Source organism: Anas acuta, chromosome 18, assembly GCF_963932015.1.
Source record: "Anas acuta chromosome 18, bAnaAcu1.1, whole genome shotgun sequence".
In the NCBI taxonomy this organism is placed as follows: Eukaryota; Metazoa; Chordata; class Aves; order Anseriformes; family Anatidae; genus Anas; species Anas acuta.
Window position 1 is genome coordinate 4,903,141 of NC_088996.1, and position 25,968 is coordinate 4,929,108.

General features: G+C 62.6%; 1 protein-coding gene across 7 annotated transcripts; it reads right to left on the reverse strand.

The window, feature by feature from the left end:
- Positions 1 to 615: 615 nt before the first annotated feature.
- Positions 616 to 25,400, reverse strand: LOC137841748 (E3 ubiquitin ligase RNF157-like). 7 transcript variants are annotated; one of them, XM_068655011.1, is made up of 21 exons: positions 25,162 to 25,400; positions 21,919 to 22,037; positions 18,832 to 18,920; positions 18,240 to 18,386; positions 17,967 to 18,084; positions 17,691 to 17,757; positions 17,525 to 17,568; positions 17,318 to 17,365; positions 17,152 to 17,223; positions 16,711 to 16,870; positions 16,397 to 16,509; positions 15,860 to 16,104; positions 15,642 to 15,750; positions 15,244 to 15,355; positions 14,974 to 15,152; positions 14,773 to 14,838; positions 14,471 to 14,519; positions 12,930 to 13,040; positions 6,784 to 6,844; positions 5,227 to 5,791; positions 616 to 2,690 (listed from the first exon to the last, which is right to left on the reverse strand). In XM_068655011.1, exons 1-21 carry the CDS (start codon positions 25,247 to 25,249, stop codon positions 1,872 to 1,874), a joined length of 3,381 nt encoding a protein of 1,126 aa, XP_068511112.1. In that variant the 5' UTR covers positions 25,250 to 25,400; the 3' UTR covers positions 616 to 1,871. The 7 variants fall into 7 exon arrangements, with proteins under 7 accessions (XP_068511112.1, XP_068511119.1, XP_068511118.1 ...); XM_068655014.1 differs by lacking the exon at positions 616 to 2,690 and having other exon boundaries at positions 5,579 to 5,791; positions 6,789 to 6,844; XM_068655015.1 differs by lacking the exons at positions 616 to 2,690; positions 5,227 to 5,791; positions 6,784 to 6,844 and adding exons at positions 9,553 to 9,692; positions 10,342 to 10,382.
- Positions 25,401 to 25,968: the final 568 nt, after the last annotated feature.

The following is a 25,968-nucleotide window of genomic DNA, read 5'->3' on the forward strand; positions in this document are numbered from 1 at the left end:
TTCTCTCTCTCTTTTTTTTTTTTTAAAAAAAAAAAAAAAGTCTTAAAATTACTTTCAGTGAAAAAATGGTTAAAGTACACATGTATCTTTGCAATTCTTCAGCAGCAGTCTGGAGGCCAAAAAAGCAGGAAAACATGAAAAAAAAAAAACAACTAGCACCAGTACTGGTATATGCATCTACACTGCCCCCAAAGCCCCCCTGAGACACAGCCCTTGCCCCCCACCCTAGGCTCGTTGGTGGCATCTCAGGGGGCTTCAGCTGCTGGCCCCAACCCCAGCCCCGCTTCCATGAGCTGAAGTTGTTGGGCTCACAGAGTTGGGTCAGGTCCTGGGGGGAAATCTGCCAGGTGAAACCCCCAGCAGACCCCCCCCATCTGGATCCAGGGGTGCCACCAGCCTGTCCCATGCAGGACTGGTGCTCCCATCACTGCAGCTCCAAACTTTGGTGCCTGATGCCCCCTCAAGCAGCACCGTGTGTGCAAATTTGAGTGCAAATTACTCCAAGGGTGATTTTAATTTTATTTTTAAGGCTGGTTTATTGACTCTTATGCTACAGCTATATTCCCGCTAAGTTAGGTTGCTCACATCAAAAGTCCTAAGTGCTTTTGTTAAAGATTTTCTTTTTTTTTTTGGTTGCAATCTTCCATTTTTCAGCAAGCCTAAGACACACCACCAACACTACAGCTTTTCCTTACTCCTACCTAGCAGCTACCATCACCCAAATCTCCTACAGCGAAGGGAAGGTGAAGAATCCAGTTCCCGAGAGCTTCAAGTCGAGTTTCAGCACAGTTTGGCTCCGCTCCCCCCATGTCTCAACTTTGCCTGGAGCTCCTCCACGGGCACTGGGAACAGCGGTGACGCTGAAACACAGGGAAGGTTTATTCTGGTCTAGACCCTTGGGCAACCGCGGTGAGGATTTTGGGTGTAAAAAATATAAAAGTCACTTCTGGGAGCGACCCAGTCCCCTCTGCTCCTCTCCTGCCGTGGCCGAATCCTGGATCCTGACTGAAATTGCTGCTGCTGGGAGCCTCCCCGGTGCGAAGCAGACATGCGGGACGCTGCGGTCTTGGTTTGCAGAGTGACGAACGCGAGCTTGTACTCAGCAAAAATACAAAACAACCCCCAAACTGCATTTCCCCTATCCCCTCTGAAAAGACATTCTAATGCTAAAAATATAGGTTTCTTTGAATATATAATATATAATAGATTATATAAAAACATCTACAGAGACAGATTTGCTGATTCGCATCTGACTTTACAGACCTTTTCTTTTTCCCTAGGCACAATTCAGGAGGGAGGTTGAACTTGGAGAATCCAACAGGGACCTCTATTCGCCTGCTAGCTAATTATCACCTTACACCTACAAACTACCCTGGACAGAAAGAAAGAGACAAACGGAGAGAAGAAGGGGTGAGGAAATTGCACGTAGTCTATCGAGTTCCTAAGCCGCCAGGAATCTCCTCTCTCGGATCCGTTTAGCAGGTGCTCTCCTTTAGCCCAGGAGGAGTGCGTGCCGTGTCCATTTCCACGGAAAAAAGAAGTCATTCACATTTCTTTCTTTAAAAAGTAAAAAAATAAGTACTGCTATATCCCTTTCTTGAGCGAACTCATGGACCACAGGCTTCTGGTGTGTCCTTTAAAAGTATTTCAAGCGATTTCTGCCTTCTTGTGTCATTCCCCCCCCCCGCTTCCTCTCCTTGCCACCCACCCCCCGCCGGCCTGGCTGCGAATAACCCTACGAAGAAGCTACAGAAGTCGCTGTGGATGTCTCTGCCTCTCAAAAATCTTGTCCCCCTTGCAAGTTCTAGCAGCACAGGGGGAGCACCCTGCTAAGGTCTCTGTGGGCTTGGCTGAGTCCTCCAGGTGGCCGCTTATAAAAAGGATCCCACACTGCTCCAGTCGTTCACGTCTGCAGCCAAAGAGGTGTCGCTGAGCTCAAACAACTGCTCCACGCCGACCGAGCCGGAGAGGTAATCGTTCCTGCCTTCATCCCAGGGGTGCTGCAGGAAAGAAGTGGCCATGAAGGTCTCGTCAAAGTCCAGGTTGTTCTGGCTGGATTCGCTGAGGACCTGCTCGTGCCCGGCGGTGGTGCACCAATCCTGGGGACAGTCGATGTGGCGCCCCTGCACCGTCAAGTCCACGTCGCGCCGGATGGGGCTGATGGGAGGCGTGAGCTCCAGGTCCTCGAAAGTGGAGAAGTCTCCGTTCAAGTTGGTGTCGAAGATGGCCTCCCAGTCAAAATCGCCCTTCAGCGACCCCAGCTCGGTCTGCTCCTCCTGGGTGAGCAAGGCAGGGTTGGAGAGCCGAGACAACTTGGCCGTACGCTTGGGCAGGGGCTGCTTGCGCTTGCGGCTCGCCTTGCCGTCCGCCGGGTTCCAGTTCTGGTCGCCGGTGACTTCTTCGAACTCCTTCAGCAGCTGCTGGGACTCCACGTTGACGTTGAGGACGTTGCCGTTGGTCCAGGTGGAAGCCACGGGGCCGGCGCCGCAGCGGGTTTCTTGCTGGGCTCTGCTGGTGAAGGCCGGGTGGATCTGCACCGGGGGCATCCTCCGTTTCTTGAAGGCGCCGTTCATCAGCCGGTCGGCGTACTGGGGGTCGATCTTCCAAAAGCCGCCTTTCCCTGGCTCGTCCTTCTCCCGAGGCACCTTGATGAAGCACTTGTTCAAGGAGAGGTTGTGCCGGATGGAGTTCTAGACCCAAAAGAGAAGAGAGAGCGGGGTTGAGCGCCTGCCTCCTGCCGCAGCACCTACCCGCTGGGGAGCCGGGTGGGAAGGCACGTCGGCAGCAGGCAGCTTTGGGAGAAAAGAAGGCAGAAATGGCAACGTGAAAGCATCCCAGGCTACGTGCCCAGCAGAAACTCCCCTGCCCCAGGCCACCAGCGCAGTTTTCCTGCCTCTCATCCAGAAGCAGCTGGAGTTAAGGGTTCGAGCTAGGACTTGCCAACCAACAGGGAGCATTTGGGGAGCTCTCCTTGGCTGTGCACCTGGGCCATGGGGCTTTGGATGATGCAGAGCATGGGGAGAAACCAGCCAGACCTGCTGCAGGAGCTCAGGTCCTGCACAGCAGATAAGGAGGAAGCCTTCACACCGCCGTGGCCACAGCCACGTTGCAAGAGGCAATGTGTGGGGGACAGCACCATCCTTCCGCACATTCCCCAGTTCTCCCGAGCTGATTGCTAGCAGCTAGGGGGGAATATTTTTCCCCAAACCAGCCACCGTGCCTCCCTGCGGCCAGGCTGACACAAAGGAGCTGGGTGAAGCCAAAGGGGCCCTCGGCTATCCCACTGCAGCCCCGTGCACAGCCGGAGCTCGCCCGGGCTATCTGCCCCCAGAGGTGCCTCCTGGCCCAGGAAGCCTGGTGTGAAGTCTCCACATCTTCATCAGCCACGGCTCAGAGTAGCTGGAGGAAAAAAAAAAAAAAAAAAAAGACAAAAAAGAGGAGTTTCTGCTCCCGTCGAGCTGTTCTGAAGCCCTGAATGTGCCTAGAGTGATGTGAATAATCAGAAAGGAAACTCAGTTATTGGGTAAATAACACAGCGTCGGACTCCACAAAGCCAAGACTGTATTAAGAGATTGGATATGGTAGAGGGTTGGGTTCTTTTTTTTTTTTTTTAAATGTTGCCTGGATATCTTTATGCTTATTCATCCATAATCCGTAGTGCCGAGTAGGAAAAAACAAGGCTTGAATGCTCAGAGCTGTTGAAAAACACGCACACACACACAACAAAACCCTGCTCTGGGCTGAAGCTCCTCGGGTGCGTTGGCTCCTCTCCAAAGCACTCAGCTCCCACAGGAATAGATCCATCTCCCCCCGGAGTACGGGTGGCATGACCTTTCCAGGCTGTCTTCACATACGGGAATTGGGATAGTGGATGAGAACACAGCCTCAGAAAGAAAAAAGGAAGGAAAAAAAAAAAAAAAGAAAGGGGAAAAAAAAAAAGGAAAGAAGAAGCAGGAACCGCAGACATCCCTGCGAACGTTGCAGGCTGCGGCGATTCCAAGTTTACAGTTTAATGAAATTTTACAAGGGTCAGAGCCTTGCAAGCTGAATTCTCTGCTGTCTCCCCTCCCCAAATTTCATTCAGCCTGGGCTGCCCTCCGTTATTCCCCAGCCAGTTAACATATTTATCATTCCTCCCTGCAACAATCCCGTGAGCCCCCTGCATGTCTGCGGAGAGGGATTGAAAACCCTGCTTTTTTTTTTTCTTTTTTTAATAAACACATTTAATTAAAAACACGGTGATTAGCTGGCCATGAGTTCGCAGGAGAAAGCCAACATGCTGGCACACCACTCCTCCCCCCAAAAGGTTTCCAGACCCACCAGTAAAGTGGCCGTCCCCGAGGGCTCCTGGTTGCTGGAACCCTGTGCCCCCCATCCCTGGGGTCCCCCTGGGGACAGCATGGGGACAAGGGTCCCCGTGCAGCCCGTGGCTGTGCCCCAACCCCTGCAATGCCATCAGGGAGCTCCTGCTGTGCAACCCAGGGGGTCCAGATCCTAAGGGACGATGCAGGTCCCACGTGGCCCCAAAGAAGGATGGGGGCTCCCTTCTTTGGGATGGGTTTTTGGGATTCTGGAGAGCCTCCTGCCTGAGGAGAAGGTGGCCGGGGGGGTCTGCAGCGGTTTTGCTTCGTGCTGCCCAGCTCAGCACCCGCTGTCCCCTACCCCTGGGGACGGGTTTGTGCCAGCTGGGGGGCAGCAGCCTCCCCCCGAGGCCTCCCCAGCCCAGCACAGCGATGGGGCCTCCAGCACCTGCAGCGGTGTTTTCCCCCTAAGCCTCCCCAGCGAGGGATTTGCCCAGCAAGCAGCACCTCCATCCCTCTCCTCGGGGACGGGGACGCTTGATTCAGCGATTTCCCACGTGCCAAGCCCCGAGGGGAGCCACCAGGGCCCCCGAAAGGTGGAGCTGAGGTCAGACACCTCGCACGCGCCTCCCCGATCCTAAAATGGCCCTGGGCTCTGCCCCGTAATGGCTCCTTCCCTCTGCCGCCCTCGTGGCTGCATCATCCCTGCGTGCCCGAGCCCGAGGCTCCTTCTCTCCATCCTTCCTCCCTCTCCAAGCACAGGGCTGGAATTTGGGGTGTCTCCATCCCCGGGGACACCCGAGCTCAGCACAACCTCCCCAGGAGCAAGCTCCCCTTTACACCGAGGATTATCCCCAGCGCCTTCACCCCACACACCCAGCACCCCCCAAATGGGGTCTGTAGGACCCCCCCTCGAGGCACCCACCTGCCAGGTGGGGTCGGCGTGTCGGAAATAGCAGAAATTATCGGTAATCCACTTGTAGATGGCCGAGAGGGTGATTTTGCTCTTCTTGCTGGCCTCCATGGCCATACAGATGAGGGTGGCGTAGGAGTAGGGCGGCTTGACGTGGGGGTTGGTCTTATAGTCGATATCCTCGGCGGGGGGCTGCATGCCCCCAACCGGGGGGGCCGCCCGCGAGGTGGAGGACGAGGTGGGCTTACCGGGGGTGTGGGGCATCCCCATACAAGCCGGGTCGGCGGCCAGGGGAGAGCAGGGGGCGGCGAAACCGGGGAGGCAGTGGTAATCGTGAGGGTCGGGGCCGCTGGGGCACGAGGAGGATTTGCCCACGTTGGCGTTGATGATGGAGAATTCCTGCAGCCACTGCAGGCTGGTCAGGCTGTCGTCCAGGTTGCTCGAGTCGCCCATGCCGCCGCCTTCCTGGCCTCGGATCTCGGCCACCCGCAGGCTCAGCCACCCCTCAGCCATGCCCGGGCGCCCCGACAGCTCCAGCATCCACGGGGAGCGGCCGAGGGAAGGGACGGGGCCGATCCTATAAAGGGAACGGGGAGGGGGTCAAGCCCCGAGGGTGATAGCCGGCCCCCAAGGGGGGGATGCGGGATGGCTCCCTCCCTGCTGGGGGTTAGGGGAGCCCTGAATTCTGGGGGAATTCCGTTAAAGGGTTGCACCCGGCCAGCTCTCAGACCCCGTGTGCTGGTGCTGCCCACCAGGCCAGGGGAAAATGGGAAAATAAGGAAACGAACCCCAAAAAAAACAACAAAAAAATCCCCATGACCAAACACAACCCAGCTTCGCAGTCCCACAAAATGAGGATGCTTCCCCCCAAGGGACAGGGATGATTCTCCCCAAGGGCTCACCCACCCTTTTTGTCCCCTTTTTGTCCCACTTTGCCCTAATGGGACCAAAACCTAAAACCTCAGCACCCTAAGTGCCGCTAAGCCCCCTTCAAGCTCCCCCCTGCTACCGACTTCCCTCGGCAGTTTGCTGTTCCCTCCACCTCACACCCCTAAAACCGCCTGCAGGGAACACGAACCCACCCCAAAAACACCCTTAGGGCCAGCGGGGGGGGGAAAAGGATGGGGTAATGGTTGTGGGGTCGGTGTCCAGCCCCCCAGCCCGGCTGTAGGGGCACCGGAGAGCCCCCGAGCCCTGTGGGTTTGGCACCCGTGGGGGTTGGAGCTGCGGGTTCTGAGTTCCACCGTTCAAACGGAGCGGCTGTAACAGCCGGGGGGGGACCCAAAAAACCCCGTCCCGCTCCCCAAAACCAGGATTATTCCCCCAAAAAAGGGGCTCAGGGCAGGGAGAGCCCTTTGGGATGCCCCCTCCCCGCGTCCTGCGGCCTGGCCCTGCAAACTCCGGGAGGGGAAATCCCAAAGCCCTTCACTTCGGGGAGGGTGAGGGGGAATAATAACGGAAAATGAACATCCCACCCCAAAATGAGCCGTCCCCAAAGGCCGCAGTTTTGGGATCCCCTCGGCGCTGCCACCCCACGGGCCCGTCCCGCACCCACCCCAAAACACCCGCCTTACCCCGTCCCAGCGACGTCCCCCCGCTCCCAAACTTGACGAGAGCGCGCAGGAAACTTCTGGAATTTAAAGAAAAAAAAAATAAAAAATCAAAAAAATTATAAAAAATACTTAAAAATATTTTAAAAATAGGAAAAAAATTGAAAAAAAAAAAAAGAGGTGCAAAAAAAAAACCAACCAAGCACCCCCGGACCTCGGGGCAGCCGGAGAAAGGGCGCGCGGGTGGCGGCGGGGGTTAATTTTGGTTTAATTTCGCCCGTTTTTGGGTAAATGACGCCCCGGGCGCTGCCCGCCGTGATTTGCCGGCGGCCGCGGGGCGGCCATTAAATAGCGGCTCCGGGAGGCTTCGCGCGTTGCCATGGCGACGCCACGCCCCGTAAACAGCTTCGCGCCCCGCCATTGGCTCCCGCGTTGCCATGGAGATGGAGGGAGGGGAGGGGGGGGGAGCCCGCGGCCCTGAGGGGGAGGGGGCGGCCCTGAGGGGTTTGGGCTCAAATCCGGGGGTTTTGGGGTCTGGGGGGGAGCCCCCACAAAAGGGGGGTGTGGGGCATGGTTTTGGGTCCGAATGGGGCCTCGCACGGGCAAATGGGGACCTAAACAGCCAAATAGGGTCCCAAACAGTCAAATAGGGTCCCAAATGGTCAAATAGGGTCCCAAAAAGCACCACAAGCACCCCAAAACCTCAACCCCGTGCCCCAGCCCTCTGCGGGGTCTGTGTGGGGCGACCCCGGCCCTTTCCTTCCCATCTGTGTCCCCAGAGGGAGTAAACCCAGCGCTTTCCTCCTCGCCTGTGCCCTAAGAACAAGCTTTAGGGGAACGGGGGGCTGCCAGATCCCCCCTTACAGGATGGGCTCTGCCCTTAATTAATTAACGTGATTAACACCCTACAGGTGCCCCTGACCCCCCACAGCACCCCAAAGGCTGTCCTTTAGCACGGGACTGGTTGGGGGAGGATTGAGCCCCATGCATTACCCTGCCCCACAGGGGAAGGGGCTGCCTGCCTGGAAGGGTTCATTGCCATTTTTTTACAGCCCAATCCCAGAAAGAGCCCCAAATCCGGCTGGTTTCTACCCTTTTACAGCAGCTCTCTCCACAGCGGGACCTTCCCCTGCAAAAAAACCCTCCTAAGGCAGCAAGAGCGGGGGGCAGCCGGCCCTTAGCCCACTGTGGGGTTCCCTGAGCAGCCCCATGGGGACGCATTTTAGGGCTGGATTCTCCCATCCCATCCCCTGGCGGGACCCCTCACCCTGCTCTCAGTGCCCCCATCTCCCCCTTCCCCTCCAGGGAGGGTCCCTCTGGCCGTGCCCTCGCCCACCCCAAAGCCACCAGCCCCGTCTCTTCCCCTATGGGGTTTGTGTTTTGTGCCTTCTCCAGCCCAGCCAGGCTGGCAGAGCTTGGAGGAGGTCAGGAAATTGGGGTCGGGGGGATGCTGAGGACATTTGTAGGGACATTTGAAGCAGCTGGGCTGATTGCGGGGTGGTATTGGGGTGATGGAGAAGGGCTTGCCCCCCCTGAGCCCTAAGCACCCTGCTTGTGCTCGCCCCGCAGCCCCAAAGTGATTCGGGACGCCTTGTTGATGTAAGATTCCCTTTATTAAACATACTCCGAAAACCCGAAACATGCTCGAAGCAGAGCCGTAAGCAGCAGTCTGGTTTCCTTCCTTCAAGCCCTGACGGGTGCATGGCTGGAACGGGGGGGGGCTGCCCTGCAAGGAAAGGGGGACACCCGGAGCATCTCCCTCATTTTCCCTAAGCGTACAGGCAGCCAGGGGGCAGGAACACCCCTAAAGGGCTTTTTATTCCCTTCCAGAACCCACCTTTTTGCCCTAACGTAGCTCTGAAGTGCGGTTTCCTCCTGAAAGGAGAGGGGCAAAGCTCCCTGCGTTGTGGGGTGTTGGTCCCCGAGGGGGGGTTTTATGGACCCTGGTGCTCCTCAGTGCGGAGCCAGCGGCCCCATGAGGTCTGGGGCTGCAGCCCTGCCCCACGGGTCCCTGAGTGCCCATCCCCCTGAGCAAACCCCACTAACGCTGCCAGCCCAGTGCCGGAGGGATGGGGACGGAGGGGTGGGGATGGAGGGGTGGGGGGCAGCCCCCCCAGCCTCGTCCAGCCCCTGCTACCAAGTGCGAGGGACACGCAGAGCAGGAGGGGGGGACAGGGGTGACGATTTTTGGCACTTGTTCCAGAGAGAGGGCACAGCCCCGAGCCCCGAGCTCGCAGCGGGGCGGAAGACGGTGAGGGTAAACTGGGGGTGCCCCGGGGCGCTGGTGACAACGGGGACCGGGTCCCTGCCACCCCCCCCTCCAGCCCTGGGGACAAGCCACCTCCTGGAGCTCGCATGCTGCCCGGGAGGATAAAAGGGGGTGCGGGGGGCCGGGGAGGGGCAGTGCCATCACCGCCAGTGCACCGGTGGGGACGTCCCACGGCACAGGGACGGGCCACCAAACCAGGGGGGGGCCAGCCCCCCACAGAGGTCACCGGCTCGTGCACTGAGGATGTCACTGCCGCCGCTTGTCCTTACCCCTTGGGCACCCTCCTGCCATCGTCCCCCTGCGGCCGTGCCCCAGGAGCCTCTTTTTAGGGTGACCCCATCCCCACGTGTGGGGCAGGAGGGGGACCTGGGCAGCAAGGTGGTGACGGGGGGGGCTGCGAGGTGACACAGCTCTTGTCCCCCCCCTCCTCTGCGCTCCCAGCTGTGGCCACCCCGTCCTTCTACTGGGACAGGGAGGGAAATACGAGGTCATCGTCTTTTCTTTCCAAAATAATCGGTTCCGCTACAGCCCAGGGGTGGAGGTGGTGGTGCCCGGGTCCCTCTGCGTGTGGTGGGGGGGTGCGTGCCCCCCCCGGGCTGAGCCCTGGCACGGGCAGCGCTGCCACGGCTGCCGCACGTTGGTGTTGGCTGCCTCCGGGCCTGGGGGAGAAAAAATGGGGGGTTAGGGGCTGTGGGAGGGGGGTTTGGGGTCAAGCACACGGAGCTGTACCCGAACACCCCCAGGGGATCAGGGGCTCTCTGTGCTGGGGGTGTGGGGGGGGCACGGTGCCACTTGGGGCTGCCCATTTGGGCAGCTCATCTGGGAAACCCCAAATCTCTGCTCCGGTGCCAAAATATCACCTCTGGCAGGGGGATCCCTTCCAGCACCACCAGGTCACCCCAAATTTGAGGTTTTTACCTGTTATTTGAGGGCTGTTGGGTGACACAAACTGCTCCGGCCTCAGCCCGCTGGGGCTGGGAGCGGGGTCCCCGGTGCTGTGTGGGATGGGGCCGGGGCGCCGGGCTCTGCGCCCTCCCCGAGAGGAGGGAGAAGTGCTCACAGCCCCCACCCCGCGTGCTGCACACCCAGGTCACGTCCCCCCCATGGGAAATGGCTCAGGAGAGGGAGTTTTACCAGCCCAAACCAAAGAGGGTCACCTCTGCCCCCACCATGCACGGGGAGGGGACCCAAAGCAGAACCACTTTGGCCCTGCAGGCGCTCGGGGACCTCACCCAGGACCGCGTGGGGGCCACCAGAAATTGGGGAGCCACCAGAAATTGGGGAGCGCGGGCCCTGCAGGGCTCCTACCTATTCCTCAATGTCTATGGGGCAGGAGTCCGGCACCGCGGCTGCGTGGCGGGGAGAGAGCAGAAGGCAGGTGGTGAGCCCCGGGGGTTATCCACGGTCCTCGCACGGTGCTGGCAGGGGCTGAGCCCCCAAAACATCCCGACGTGCTCCCCCCGGTGAGGTTCAGCCCCGTGCCCGGGGCAGCTCTGAGCCCTGGGGGCTGCACGGGGACACCTCGGGGGCTGAGGGCGAGCGCTGAGGTTTTTTTGTTTTTTTTTCCAGAGGGAGCAAGGAAAAGCTCGCTGCGTGATGTATGGAAGGGGACAGCTGTCACTTCGAGGGGCTTCTCACAGCGAGCTCAGGCTGGAGAGGGAGGCGAGTGAAGTGTGCGGGTCCCAGAGGGGCTGGGGAATTAAACAGGACCCCCCCCCCCCCACACACACACACCACATTTAGAGCTCGGCATTGCCTACGTCGCTGCAGTGCCACGGGGCCTTTACGCACAGCCAGGGTGTCCTGGAAAGGCTCCCGAGGCTCGGGGCAGGACGTGGGGACACGGCCACGTGCACACACACGCAGCTCCTTCCCTGGGGGAGGCAGAGCTGGGATCCCCCCATCCTGCAAACAGCCTCAAGGTGGAAGCCGCACGGCTCGCCCAGCTCACAGCCCGGATAATCCACACCACCAAATGCTCCTGGGGGATTTCAGCTCTTCTCGGGGTGGCGGGGCAGCCTCGCAGGCTCCCCACCTTGCTGCTGGTATTTCCAGCACGTGCCTGCCCCCTTCCAGCCCCTCGGAGAGGCAGTGCCCAGAGGCTGCTCGGCCCCCTGCAAGCCCCCGCACACCCCTGGGGATCTGGGAACCCACCTGAGGACACGGGTCTGGGGGTTTCCCTGAAGCCCTGTGCCCTAAATCCCCAGGATTGGGTTTTGTCAGCTCCTCCCCAACCATCCTCCCCCCGGATTGAAATCTGGGGAGCTTTCAGAGCGCTGCTAGGGCCACGCAGACATCTCCACGCTGACAAAGCACGTCCTGCGCCTTCCCTCGCTACAGAGGGAGCAAAAACCAGCCCGTGGGTCTAACCACGGCTAAACGTCCCCTCGGGAAGAACCAGGGGAGGAATATTAAAAAAAAAAAAACTGTTTGAGGTGATGTTAAGCATTCAAGACACCAGCACGTGGCCCCAAAGTGGAGACCCTCGCTGTTTGTGCCTGCCTCGTGGCCGTGGTCACACCCGAACCTGTAAGAGCCGGGTGGGAAGCTCTGGCCCCAGCTCCCCGCTGCAAATTTCCACCTTTCCACCTCCTCCACCCCCCCGGCAGCGGTGCAGCCCCGTGGATCGCAGCCCAGCACCACCAAAAAGAACCTTAAATCGTGGCTGGGAGCTCCTCGCACCTCTCCGACCCTTCCAGCGCAGAGCCCCCGCGCCCCTCCAGCCGTGCTCTCCCCCTGCAGGCCAGGCACCCGAAGCCCCCTCCCCAATTTTCCTGGTGGGGGTGGCAAGCAGCGCAGCCGCCGGGCACACGGATAAGTGCAGGGGGGGCAAAGGATGGAGGCCGCATCCTTCGCTGCCAGCCCCTTGCTGGTGCCGGGGGGGGGTCGGGGAGCTGGGGCAGGCTCCTGTTCCTCCGCCACAGCCTCGCCGTGGTTCCCCAGAGCAGAAAACCACCGGGAACAGGGCAGCCGGGGGGGGCGAAGCTTGCCCAGAGGGGAAAGAGGGGGAGAAAGGAGCCCGGAGGGGGGGGTCCGGGTGCTTTCAGCCCCCAGCCCAGCTCTCCAAGCGCCCACTGCAGCTTGTGCCAAAGGGGAAAGGCTGGAGGGGGGGGGAGTTGCTTTCAGCTCGTCCACAAATGTATTGACAAAGAGCTGAGCGAGAGCTCTGCGTGCACAGAGGGCTCCTTTTTGGCTTTTTTTGCCCCCATTTTTATCCCCCCCGGGGCTGACGGTGAGGATGCAGGTCCCCTGCCCTCACCCCAACCCCCCCCCCGTCACCAATACATTTGTCACCTCTCCGCAGCTCCACGCAGGGAGGGGGGCACAAGCAGGGGCTGGGAAAACCGTGTTGGCACGGAGTGAACATGAACTTCCAGGTGGATGGAGGGGCCTTGGGACGGGAGGAATAGGAAGAAAAAAAAAAAAGGATGGAGAGAGAGGGGGGAGGAAACAGAAGAAAGGCAGAAGGAGGGGGGAGAAAGGGTGGGAAGAGATGGAGGAGAGGGAGGAGAATTTGGGGCATTGGGACCCCAAGATCCTCGTCTGGAGGAAGAGGAGGGGGATGCAGGCAGCCCCCTGCCTGGTGTCTGACCCTACAGGGCCAAGGCTGCAGCATCTCTGGCTCCCGTCCTGACCCAAAATATCACCAAATACACCAGGGGCTACCAAATACACCAGGAGGACTCCTGGATATAGGGCTGGGGGGGGCTGGGGGCATGTGCCCGGTGCTCAGCCCCACGGCAGGACATGGTGTGGGGCCGGGGATGGAGAGGGATGAGGATGGGGAGGGTGAGAAGGGGAAAAGGGGGGGACCTGAAGGGGCAGGGGCGATGCGGGGAGGAGTGGCAGCACCCCCCCGCCAGCCCCGAGTTCATGTTCAGCAGGCGGCCACTCACCAGGTAAGCGGGCCTCAGAGCACAGCTTATTGTCCAGCGCTTTCACCCGTGCGATGCCCACGTCATTGTTATTGGCACACCTCAGACCGAGGAACGCGCCCGTCCTCCGGCCTGGAAGGGAGTTAAAGCAGTTAGCCGGGGGGGGCGTGCAGCCTCGGGAGGGGGGACTCGGGGGGGTTTTCCTCTCCCCACCCCCTTTAAAAATAAAAAAAAAGTTAAAAATCTTGCTTGCAAACCAGGAAAAGAGCGGAGAGGGCCGCGAGCGGACAATAACGCCTGGGCTGGGCGCAAGGGGGGGGGGGGGGCACGGTCCGAGCTGCTCCTTTCCCTTGTGCCGGGGGGGTCCGCGGGGGCACCTCCCTCGGGCACCAGCAGCGTGGGTGGGGGGATGCCGGGAGGAGGCAGCGACGGGCACGTGGGGCGGCAGAAGCCGTAGCCAAGCTTTGCACGGGGGTGGAGGGTTTGTTTGGTGTTGTGGTTTGTTTTTTTTTGGGGTGGGGTGAGATGGGTGACCCCCCCGCACACGCACCACCTCATTTTGCAGGGTTTGAGCCAGCAGGACCCGAGCTCCCCACGAAGGAAGGGTGCTCCTGGCCTCGGGGGGGGGCCAGGGGATGCCAGGAACGGCCCCCGCTCGCTCCTCACCACAAGCAGGAGGCTCCCCATGGGGCTGGCAGCACCCTGTGCTCTTTTTGGCGACAAAAACCCGGTTCTGGGGAACGGCCCCGAGCCTGGCTCCTGCTCTCCAGCTGGGCTGACCGTGCGGGTGGGACAGAGGGGGAGAGGCTCGGGGCTTTTTTATTATTTAGAGACTTGCGAGCACGGGAGGGGACGCACCGGGGGCCTCCCTGTCCCCAAAGAAACCCAAGCCGCCTGGCAGCTGGCGGCACGGGGGTGGCAGCCCCTTTCCTCGGCTAGCTGAGTGCCTGGCAGGAGGCAGGGGGAGCGCTCAGTGCGCACGTGGCGGCTTGAGAAAGCACACCAGGGACAGGGGAAAAAAAAGAGAAAGAGGAAAACAGCCCAAGGGGAACAGCCTCACACCCCCGCCCTACGGAAACCAACGTGGGGAGAGCGCAGGGAGAGGTTTGCGGAGATGTAAAGAGACCTTTTTGGCAGAGGGGGGAGGAAACAATGAAAAAAAAAAAAACACCGTGGAGCCTCTTTCCCTCTCATCCCCGTGGAAATGGCTCCGGCTGCGTCCCGTGGCGGGGCAGCAGGACGCGGCCAGCAGCAGAGCATCGCCCCGGGGAGCCCTCTGGGGACCCCCCCATGCAGCACCCTGCCTCCTGCTCCCCAGCAGGGACTCAGACCCCGAGCACTGCTCATCACCTGCTGTGTGCCCCGGTGTCCCCACAGCCACCTGGCTGTCCCCGTCCCCCCGGTGTCCAACCCATGACGGATTCATCCCCAGCCCCGGTGCCGCCGAGACCCCCGGCGCTTTCCCCGGGGCAGCCAGGGGACAGCAGGGCATCGGCCACCCCCGGTGACACCGAACCAAAGGGGGGGGGGGACACAGGACAGCAGCGACCCGGGCCTTTTACCATCATCCTGCGTGGGCGACGCGTCCTCGTCCTCCAGCACGGCGTTGCCCTGCGGCACAGAGAGGCAGCGCTGAGCCCTGCACGTGCCCACGGCACTTTTGGGCAATGTCCCCCGGCCCCGGGGTTTTGGGGAGGATGAGCCCAGATGTGGCACCTCCAACTGCTGCGGGGAACGGCCCCTGCTGCCCCGCGTGGCCCTGGGGAAGAGCCCTCGGCACAACGGGGATGCGCAGCCCAAAACTGGGCACAACCGGGGTCCCCCACGGCGCTGGGGGCGCCGCCTCCCCCGTGCCACACGGTACCTCGGCGTCGTGCTCCTCGGCCGAGATGCTGACGAAGTTTATATCCAGGGACTCCACAGGCGTCGACTGCAAAAAAAAGGCAAAAAAAAAAAAAAAAAAGAGGGGAAAAAAATGATTAAAAACCCCCACCGAAGCGTGGCGGTGATGGGTTTGGAGGGGTCCCCTCCCACCCCGTCTCGGGGAGCTGCCGCCCCCCCCTACCTCTCCGTCGGAGGCGGTGGCGGCGGCGGGCGAGGGCAGCGTGTCCCCTTCCTCCTCCGTGCCGGGGGCCACGTAGGAGCCGGACATGGAGGAGACGGTGTCGGTGCTGAGCTGCGAGTGCTGGCTCTGCGAGGACGCCATGGACATGACGGACTGGGCCAGGCTGCTGCTGACGGGCTCTGTGGGGAGCATGGCGGCGGGTAATTAGCGGCAGGGCTAACGAGGAGGAGCTGGGAATTGCAAAGGGGGGGGGGTCTCCGACGGCCGCACCTTCTGGAGAGGAGATGGTGGAGGAGAGCGGGGTGCCGGTGCACGAGGACTGGTCGATGGCACCCGATGAGGACAGGGTGAGGTTCTCGCTCTCCGGGGTGACGCCGCACTCCTGGGAGAAGGGAGGGGGGGGGCTGGAGGGAAAAATCCTCGTGGGGAGGGCGGGATGGGGGCGTTTGGGGCAGGGCTGGGGCCTCTTGCCCCTTGGGGCAGCACCCGGCGTGCATCCAGATCCCCTGGGTCTTCATCCACAGCACGCCCAGGAGGGGAAGTCCCCATCCACAAGTCCCCATCCAGACCCTGTATTCCCTGAGAGGCTGCTTGAGACCCCCAAAACCCCGTGTCCCCCCCCCCCAGAACATCCTCACCGGCTCACCGCAGCCACGGCAAGCCCTCACCTCCTCCAGCCGGGCAGGAGATTTCCTCCTGGTGCCCCTCAGCTCCGACTCGGTGCACGACTTCTCCTCCTCCTCCTCGGGCAGCACGGAGGAGTTCTGCGAGCCCGACCTGCGGGGATTTAGGGCGGGGGGGGGGATTCAGGAACCTGCGACCCCCACCCCGGGGACCCCCACCCTGGGGACCCCCACCCGGTGCCGTTTTGGGGGTGGGCACTCACTTGGAGACGCTTTTCTTCAGCTTGAGCCCCGGCGGGGCGCAGTCCGACAGGCGCTCGAGGGGCGAGAGGGCGCGCAGGGGGGGCAGGCGCCCCTCGCTGCCGTAGGGGGGCAGCGGCCCCGTGCCGGGGGGGGCCGCGTCCCCCAGCGCCCGCAGCCGCACCGCGCCCGGCGAGGGCGTCAGCGGCCCGTTGAGGGCCTCCAGCAGCGACACCACCTCGTAGCCCGGGGGGATGTTCTCCGAGGACTGGGGAGGGGGAGACGGGGTGAGGACCCCCCCCCGTGCTCCTTCCTTGCCCCCCTTTCCACTCCTTTTTGCTGGGACAAACCCTCCACACCCACGAAAGCCCCAAATTTGTGCACCGAAGAGGATGCACCATGGGCAATGCTTCCTCCCAATTTTTTCCCTTCCCTTCCCAATTTCCAGCTTGCCTTTTTGTGACTTTTTTTTTGTTTACAAACCCCACAAGGGATGTCCGTCCCCAGCCCTTCCCCACCCACCCCAACGAGGCTCCCAAAACCCCCCCCCAAGCGCTGACCGAGTGCTCCTCGGAGTCGGAGGTCTGCGAGGCGATGATGGGGTTGAAGCTGGTGGGCGAGAGGGGCCCCAGCTTCTTCCTCATGGCTCGGATTTGCAGCAAGGCTCGGAAAGCTGGGGGCAAAAAAAAAAAAAAGGCAAGGAGAAAGGACGGGCTGGAAACCGCGCCTGGCGCACCCCAATAAAACCCCAAACCCCGTTTTTTTTAGGAGGGTCCTGCAGCACCCAGCCTTGCGCATTGCCGAGGCTCTCCCCGGGGCTGAAGGACCCCAAAAGGGGGGGGATTTGGGATCTGCCGCCCCCCCTCCCCCTTACGCAGCCTGCAGATGGGGCAGTTGTTGGCCTGGTAGCGCAGGGTGTCGGCGCACGTGTTGCAGAGGCAGAGGTGGCGGCAGGGCAGGATGAGGGTGTCGCGGACGTCGGACAGGCAGACGACGCACTCGGCGCTGTTATCGCTCACCTCGTCCTCCGCCACCTGCCCAGAGGAGACACCGCGGCCGCTTGGCCCCATATCCCCGGCACGAGCCCCACCGCCCTCCCAGGACACCACGAAAAGTGGGGACACGGGGACAAAGCCTCCGAGGGGACCAAGCCTTCAGCTTGCAGCCTCCGGCAGCTCCTCTGTCCCCCCACCCCTCTTCCACCCACCCCAGGCGACCCCTGTCCCATGGGAGCGACGCGAGCGGGGGCTTTGGGGAGCGGAGAGGGACAGGGACATGTCCAGGGAGGTTTTGGACGCACCCATCGGGTGCCTACCTTGGAGTCCTGCGTGTTGTACTTGTTCTCGATGCCGTAGATCTCCTGCAGCAGGTAGCTCACCCCGTCCACCTGTAAGGGTGCCAGGAGGATGGGGAGGTGGCACCCTGGGGTCCCCGCTGCCCCCTGGGGTCCCCGCTGCCCCCTGGGGACACGGCGCACTCACCACTTGCTTCTGCTTGAGGGGCTTCACGCAGAAGGTGCCGTCGGCGTGCTGGGGAGGGGAAAACAACGGGGTGAACACCGGGGCTTGAGCCCTCGAGCTTCGGGACCACCCCAAAACAGCCCCAGCGCCTCCCCAAGCTCCCTCCAGCACCCAGCGGGTGCCGGGAGGGGACAGAAGGGGACGGGGGGGCCCCAGCCCCGCTCTCACCTTCTCGAAGGTGGCCAGCAGCACGTGGCTGTGCCCGGCGTGCTCTGCAAGAAAACACCGAGTGGGGGGGCTCAGGGACCGAGGACGAATCCCCCGGGAGGAGCAGGGGGCTCTGCCCTGCCCTGTGCAGCCGGGAAAATAAATGGGGAAAATAAACCCCTCTCACCATCGCCTTCATCCACCACCGCGTGCACCACCATGGGGAACACCTCCCGGTCCAGGTCGAAGCCCAGCTGCCCCCCGGAGGAAAGGCTCGGTCAGGAGGAGCGAGGTTTTGGTCTCCCATCCGCTGAGCCGCAGCCCCCAAACCCCCCGGGTTTGCTCACCCCAAAGGGGATGAGCTCCCGTGGGTGCTCGCAGCCAGCTTTGGGAGCGTTTTGGGGCCGTTCCCCAAGCGGTTTCGGATCCCTCAAGGGTCCGGCACCTGTCGGGCGCTGCTCACCTCCTCCTCGGTCCACTCGGAGGGGTCGACGGTGTGGGAGGGCACGCAGAACTGCTGGCACACGCCCCGCTTGTAGTGCACCGTCTCCGACTGCAGGCTGCTGTCCCTGGGGACGTAGCTGTCCCTCGGGCAGAGGGCAGGGTCAGTAGGGGGGCAGGAGGAGCCGGTGCTCTGCTTCCCTTAGGGGATGCGTCTCGGGGCTGGGGCAAAAAGTCCTAAAAGGGGGCTAAAATAACTCCGTGGGGGGACACAACGCCGTGCCGGGCTCCTCACCTCGCCACCCCGTTGTGAAACTCCTCGCTCGCCTGGTAGTAGATGGTGATGGCCACGCGGGCGTCCGTGTCGAAGGTGAACTCCACGTTGTAGTGCACCTTGGCTTTGCTCACTTCTTCCCCCGGGGTCTTCACCTCCTCCGAGCACCTGGGGGGCACCCCATGGGGCTCAGGGACCCCATAGGGACAGCTCCCCCGGCTGTTGGGGTGCCACGGGGTGGCCACCGAGGTCACCACCCCCTCTGCGTCCCCAAAAGGCTCAGCAGGGGAAGCTGAGGCACGCCAGGAGTGCGCAGCCCGCCCGAGATCCGGGCAGCTTCCAGCCCTAATCCCAACCCGCCTCCCTGCTCGGCCCCAATCCCCGGCCTCCCTCCGATAAAGCCTTTTTGGGGGAAGAAAAAGCAAAACCGCTTCAAAGGCAGCGCTGAGCTCCGCTTAATCCCCTCGCCCCGAGAGGCGCGGGCTGGCGCGGGAAGCTCGCCCGTGCCGGGACTTGGGGAGGGGGCACCCGCTCGGGGCCAGCTCTGTCCCCCCCCCACGGACACTGGGGCCGGGAGCACCCCCCCTCCGAGGGGAGCACCCCCCCGACTCACTTGACGAGGCGCAGGGTGTCCTTGCGGATGTTGATCAGGCTCCTGAGGGTCTTGACGGGTTCCTGGGGAGGCGGAGCGGCGTAAGGGAACTAGGGCGAGAGAGACAGCGGTGAGACCCCTGTCCCTCCTCAATAGCAGAGCCCCCCAAAACCCCGGGGGGAGCCCCCAGAAGCCCCCCCAGGCCGGAGCAGTGCCGTGGGGACACCCAAATCCCCTCCCAGGCTGGGCAAACCCGTGCCAAAGGGAACCTTCCCCCACAAAGCCACCTCCCCAAAAGCCCCATGCGCACTGGGACCCCACACCGGCCTCCTAAGCGCTCCCCCTCCCTGGGGGCGATCAGTTCTGCCTTTAAGGCCCCTACCCCGGGGGCTTCTTTCTTTAAGGCCCCCACCACAACAGGGCAGAGCCAGCCCCCAGCACCCCCCTGGGCACCCTCCCCGACCCCAAAACAAACTCCGCATCCACCTCGGGTAGCAGGCGGTGTGACAACGGGGACACCACCCTGCTGGGGACAGCTTATGGGGTCTGGCACGCGGAAAGGGGGCATCTCAAGGACAAAGGGGAAGCGGGGTCAAGGTGCCCGAGCCCCCCCCGTGGATCCCACGGCGCCGCGGGCGGCCGCTGCTGTATTTTTAGCCCGCTGCTGCAGCACGGAGCTGAGGGAGGGGGAGCACGGAGCCCGCTCGGTGCCCGGCACCAAAGGAACGGCCACAAATCCCCTGCTTTTGTCCCCAAATGGATGGGGTTGGGGCTGGGGGGTCCCCATCAGCCCCTGTGCAGCGGGGGGAGCCGATGGGGGTGCCGGCGTCGCTGTGAGGGAGAGCAGAGCGGTGCCACCCTCCAAGGTGACCTTGTCCCTCCCGTGTCACCTGCAGCCACCACGGGGGCTGCAGGGCTGGTAGAGGAGAGGGGACACCACGGCAGACCGAGGGTATGGGAAGGGACCCGGGGGGGCTTCTCCCCCCAATTTCTGCCCCTCCTTTGGGTGTCCCTGAGGTGTGCTCAGCCCCCCCAAGGAACGATCACCTTCCCCTGGCCAGGGGGAACCCAGGCTGGAGCTGCTCAGCCCGCAGGTGGTGGTGGCACGGGGCCCTCTGAGGATTCAGTGGCACCTGGAAATTGTCACCTTTTCCTCAAAAAGGGGTTGCTGAGTCATTAAGCCACGCGAACGAGCTCTGCCAGGAGCCTCGGGCACCCACAGGCTGCCCGGTGCGGCTGGGAGGGAGCAGGAACCCGAAAGCTGAGCACAACCCACAGCCACCGGCCGACCCATCCTCCCTGCTCTAATTAACGAAGCAATCCAATCTGCCCCCTCGTTTGCACCTCGCCGTGCCCTCAGCACCCCAAGGACCCCAAAAGCCCCCCATGGGCACAGGACCCCTCTGCGCACAACGACCCCGGTGCGGCAGCCAGCAGCGTGCCATGGGGCACGGCTCCCCCCACAGCCCCTGGGGGGCCCTTTTGGCCTCCCCCCCATAAATTTGGGGTCGAGGCAGGCAGCAGCCGTTGGGCTGGGTGGAATGGGGAAGCTCTGGGGGTAAATTTCTTGCTGCAGGAACTGTTCAGTTGTCACCGTTGGGCTCTCTCTCTCGCGCCCAGCTGCGGGCCCTTTTCTGGCGACTTTTTAAAAAAACGTTAATGAAATTGTGCAAGCCAGATTTGCACAATCACAAAGGGGCCGCTCGGAGGACTTCCTTCCATCCCCTTGACTTAAATCAAGCCGAAAAACAACAGCAAAATATCCTCGCTCTGACCGCCATCCCTTTGGGAACGCCGTGTGCGCGCCTGCAGCAATGTTTGGTCCCAGCCAGCTCCTGCCAAAGCCAAAAAACCCCCAAAATATCCCCGGGGCTTTGTCCACGAGCAGCCCCAGGCTGGTTTCTGTGGCTCTGAGGAGCTCCGAGCCCCTTCCCCACCCTGCACCGAGGGCACCGGGGGGGAGCGGGCAGGGTCCCGCGGGCAGGATGCGGCCACCCCCGGCCAAACCTCTGCGCCTGCCCAGCCCCAGCACCTGCAGCTGGGATTTGCCAGCTCGCCCCGAGCCGCTCGGCTCAGAGAGGATTTAGGGCAGCATTTCCCAGACATTAACCCCCCAGCTCTTTGGGGACACCCGAAGGAACCCAACTTAAATCTCCCTGCGTAAAGCACTGACAGCCTCTGACATTTCCAGCCCTGCCACGTCTCTGTAGCAGCAGCCCGGAGCACAAAACAGCCACAGAGCATCAGAAAAGGGCTGGGGGCAGCACAAGAGATGCTTAAATGGGGCCTGGACGCAGCATCAGGCCAGAACCAACGCGGGTCCTCCGGCCCCAGCCCTCACATCCCCGCTGTGACCCCAAATCTCTGAAGCTCAGCCTCTCAGCGCCCCCGGTAATTAAGCCAGAGCGATGCAATTCGGCTTGCAGCGCCGCGTTAATTCCTTCTGCTGCTTCCAAGCTGGTCGTCTGCCTCCCCTGCTGCTCCCGCCGGGCTGCTGCCAGGATTTGTGCCCCCAGAAGCGCACGGGGGCAGCTGGGAGGCTTTCACTGGCATCAAGGGGATTTCTCAGGGGAGGGGAGGTGGATCCTGGCCTCTGCTTTCTGGGCAAGCCGACGGGATGGAGAGAAACGTTCGAAAGCTGAGCTGTCCGGAGCGGGCACGCTCGTTTTGATCCACCAGAAAAGCTTCGGTGCCTTTTCATTCCTCACCTCGAGGCTTTTCACTGCCTGAGCCCTCCCAGAAATGAAATCCCACTGCCAGGGTGGTCCTGGTGCCACTTCTTTGCTTTCTAAATGCAGCAGGAACAAACCCCAGCCCCAGGAGCGGGCACACAGGGAGCGTCCCCGGGGAACTGAGGCAGCCGGGCATCCCCAGCTGGCACACACACGAGAAGCAAACTGGCCCCAAACCCTTTTGTCGGGTAAAAATACGATTCATAAAAATAACACCGGGTTTGGAGAAGCCAGAAACGAGCAGAACAGCTCCTGCAGCCCAGGAGGGGACATGGTGGCGAGTGGCCAACCTCTATAGCAGACAGCAGAGAATCCACTCAGCCCACCCCAGAGCGCTTGGCTGGTGGACACCAAATCCCCCCCCCCTGGTGCCTACCAGCACGGGGCGGTTCCCCAAGAAGTTGAGGTCGCTGTTCTCGCCGAAGAGGTAACCCTCGGGGTGCGTGGAGTCGAACTTCTCGCCGCCCATGATGAAGTGGTTGGCGAAATAACTCCCTGGGGAGGAAGGACAGACGGACAGACTGAGCGGGGCGGGCACCACGGGGAGCTGCTGCCCGCGGCTGGCTAGGGGGGGCTTCGTCCCCAGGGTGGCTTCGTCCCCAGGGTGGCTTCGTCCGCAAGGCCACCTCGCCCAAACCCTTTCGGTTTTGGGCACGTGAAGGTGCAGGGGTGAAGGAGCGACCCTTTTAGGCAGCCCTTCTCCCACCCGTTTTGCCCCGCTGCCCCCTTTGCCCTCCAGCCACCTCCACGCTGGGGAGCCCCGGGGAGCAGGGAAGCGGCAGCCTCGTGGCCCCACAGCTCGTTGTGGGTAAAGGAGCTGCTGCCTGCTCTGATTTATGGCCCGGAGCAGCCACGCAGGCAGAGCTGAGATGGAAATGGGCTGGTGCAGGGGCACGGCCCCGGCGCAGCACCCAGCAGGCGTCTGCTCAGTCCAGCGGGATTTAATCCGAGCAGATTCAGCCCGAGCTTTAGCCACGGCCCCTGAAAAAAAAAAAAACACAGCCCCTGGTTGCTTCCATGGGGCCGCACAGCCACGCAAACACCCCCAGCTCCTCCGGGGAAATCCTCCAGGAGGAAACGTTTGGGGGCCGCAGCTCAAAGTGGCCGGGCTTTGGGCACCGAAGTCAGAGGCTGCGGCTGGCTCCCAGCTGATGCAGCTCCTGCTCGGGCCTTCACACCCCACGGAAAACCCCAAAACCGAGCCCAAAGCCTGGCGAGGCGCAGGGAGAACAGCCCCAGGCTCAACCCAAGGCCGAGAGCTGAAAATCCGAGCCCAGGCTCTGTGTGGTGACCCCAGCCACGGCTCGCTGGCACGGAGCATCACCCAGCCTCCCTGCGGGGGTCTCCGAGCACCCTTGGGTGCTGCAGGTCCCCGTGGCACGGCCCAGGACCCTCAGCCCCCCCCCTCCGTGTCCTGGCGGGGACAAAACCCTGGGGCTGGGGGCTCCTGGCCACGCTCGGCTGCGCTTTCGCCCTCCCGCGGGACTCGCCGTGCAGAGCTGCATCAATTTTACATGGGCTGAGCGCTGCAGCCGGCAGCAAAGGAGGTTAAAGAGGCAGGAGATGAGAAAAAATAAATAAAAAAAATGATGATTTTGGCTTCGGCAGGATGCTGCCAGCCCCGCCGGGTGACCGCGGGCACGGCCGGGCCGCACCGAGGGGCACGGAGGGAAGCAGGGGTGCTCTCATTATGGGCTAATTGTAATTCCTCACCCGAGAGCTGCCCCCGGGGGGGGGAGGAGAGCCTGACAAGGACGGTCACAGCACCCAGGGACAGCACCTTGCTGCAGGACGCCCCCAGGCACCCCCCGCTGCCATCAGCCCCTTTTCTCCACGAGCACCTCCCTGCACAGCACCTGGGGAGCTCCCCCAGGACCTGCAGGGACCCCGTGGGTGCAAACCTTGGTGCCCCAGCCCTGAGCCAGCCCTGGAGCTGCTGCATCAGCCCTCTCGGGGTGTCCCTGGGACTTGGGGTGTCCCCACGTGGCCACCCGTCTTTGCTCCTGGCCCCAAACTTGTGTGGCCCCAGCCTCAGCCAGGGACTGAAATAAGGATCCTGCCCCCACGCAGGGACCCACAGCCCCTGGGGTGGAGACCCCCGGGATGAGAGGAGGAGCTGCTCGATGGGGACAAGAAGTGGCCGCTGTGGCCACCCGGAGCGAGCCACGGCCCCATGCCCCAGGGGGGCACCTCCAGGCTCGATGGGGGCGAGGCGCTGCCGCTGCACAGGATCCGGCCCCGCTGCCTCCTCCTCTTCCTCCTGCTCAGCCACCAAAGGCAAATCCCCCTGGGATTAGGGGCAGAGCAGCCATAATCTCTCGGGGCCACCAGCCCGTGCTCTGGTGCAGCTGGCCGCGTCCCTCCCTGCCACCCGGGCACCTCCCATCCCTCTCCGTGGGGAGAAGACCCCAAAATCCGGGGGTCAGCCCCAGCCTGACCTCTGCCAGCTGAGATGCCCCCGGGAGCCCCCAGCTGGGCACAGTCCCTACCCCAGGGCAGGGGCAGCGCTCCCCCGACCCCCGAGACACCCCCCTAAAAACGCACCCAGCCCAGGAATAACAAAGCCCAGCAATAAAACGCACCCAGCCCCGTAATAAAATAAAATCAAAACAAGCCAAGCACGGCTTTTCGGGACAAGGAGAAGGTTTGGGCTGGCTGCAATTCTTCCTGAGGACGTCTTTATTCCTAACGAGCGAGTAATTTACCCCGGCGCTAACAACCCAAGCACTTACCTTATCCTATTAACCCCCAAAATAGTCACCTATTAATATCAGCTGGCGCCGCAAGGATGCTGTGGCAATCCCCGGGCACACGCAGGCACCAGCCACAGATTTCTATTTTTATTTTTTATATTTTTTGCTGTTTTTATGCCAGGACCCCCCAGGACCCAGCTCCGTGACCTCTTGGCGTGTGACCCCCCCCCCCCAGGATATCCCCACGACCCCCCCGCAGCCAGCGGCTCAGCCCAGCCCCGTGGCAGGGAGGGGAGGGCCCCGATTTTTCCAAGGTCACGCACAAGGTTTGAGGCAGGGCCGGATTCGGAAGGGGGGAGACATCGGGGACGGGGACAGGAGCTTGGGGGGGTGACAGCAGAGGCTGGGGGGCTGCTGGGGGGGCAGAGCGCAGGGGAAGGAGGGGTCCCCTGCGATCCCTCCCACCCCAGGCATCCTCCCGGGAATTTAAAGCCAGCTTTGCCCAAGCAGCTGGCAGCGAGCGCCGGCGTTCAGCCCCCCGGTGCAAATAAAAATGGGATTAAAGTACCAAAAATGGGATTAAAGTACCAAAAATGGGATTAAAGTACCAAAAACTCGGCCAAGTTTCGCAGCTGGTAAAGGGACCCCTGGAGATGGGGCACCCCCGGGGGTCACCCCGGCCCCAGCCTGTCCCCACACGACCCCAGGGCGCCCAGCCCCACACCCCAAGTTTTGGGGTCCCCCCCCCGAGGGGTGCGGGTGGGCGTTGGGGTGCGCGGGAGCATCCCCGACCCCATCGAGCCCCCAAAGCGGGCCGGGGCTTTTTGGGGTCACCTTCCCTTAGCGGAGCAAGGCGGTGCCTCGTGTCCCCAACCCCTCCCGGCACCGAAATGCGGGTGCCCCCCCCCTTTCTCCCCTCCACTCACCGGATTTCGGGGGGTACCTATAGACGGAATTAGCGGGGACGTCCACCTCCTCCACCCCTGCGTTCTGCCGGCTGGTCAGCGCCCCCATGGCCGGGCTGGGGGGGGGTGGGGGGGCTCAACGGGGGGGTCTCAGAGGGCCACCCTCCCGCCCGGTACCGGCACCGGGGCTGGCAGCGGCGGCTCCCCCCTCCCGCAGCATCCTCCGCGCTGCGCCGCGCCCGGCACCGCCTCCGCGCTAGCGCCGGGGCTGCGCCAATGCGGGGCCGGCCCGGGTCGCCCCGCCCGCTTGGCACGGCTCGGATCGGCACGGCACGGCACGGCACGGCACCGGGCTGCAGGGCACCGCTCTGCTTGGCACGGCTCGGCGTGGCGCGACATGGCACGGCGCGGCGCGACATGGCACGATATGGCACGATATGGCACGATATGGCACGGCTCGGCACAGGGGTGCCGCAGGGCAAGGCGCTGCCTCCTGTGCCCCCCCCCCCGGCAGTCCCTGGTGGTGCCCCCTGCCCCCAGCAGCCCCCGCCTGCCGCCCCCAGTGTCTCCCAGCTGCTCCCAGTGCCACGCACTGGTCCCACTTGGTGCCACCTGCCTGCCCCAGTAACCCACCCAGTGTCCCCCACCCCAGTCCCCACCCGCGGTGCCACCCCCCTGGGTGACCCCAGCAGCCCCCCACCCCCGGGACCCCCCAGCGCAGGGACGGGGCCACCCTATCCCCCCCCCCAGCACCCCCTGGCAGGATCCAAGCCCCCCCCTTGCACCCAGCCGCCACCAGGCGTGGGGGCACGGAGCTGAAGCCACCAT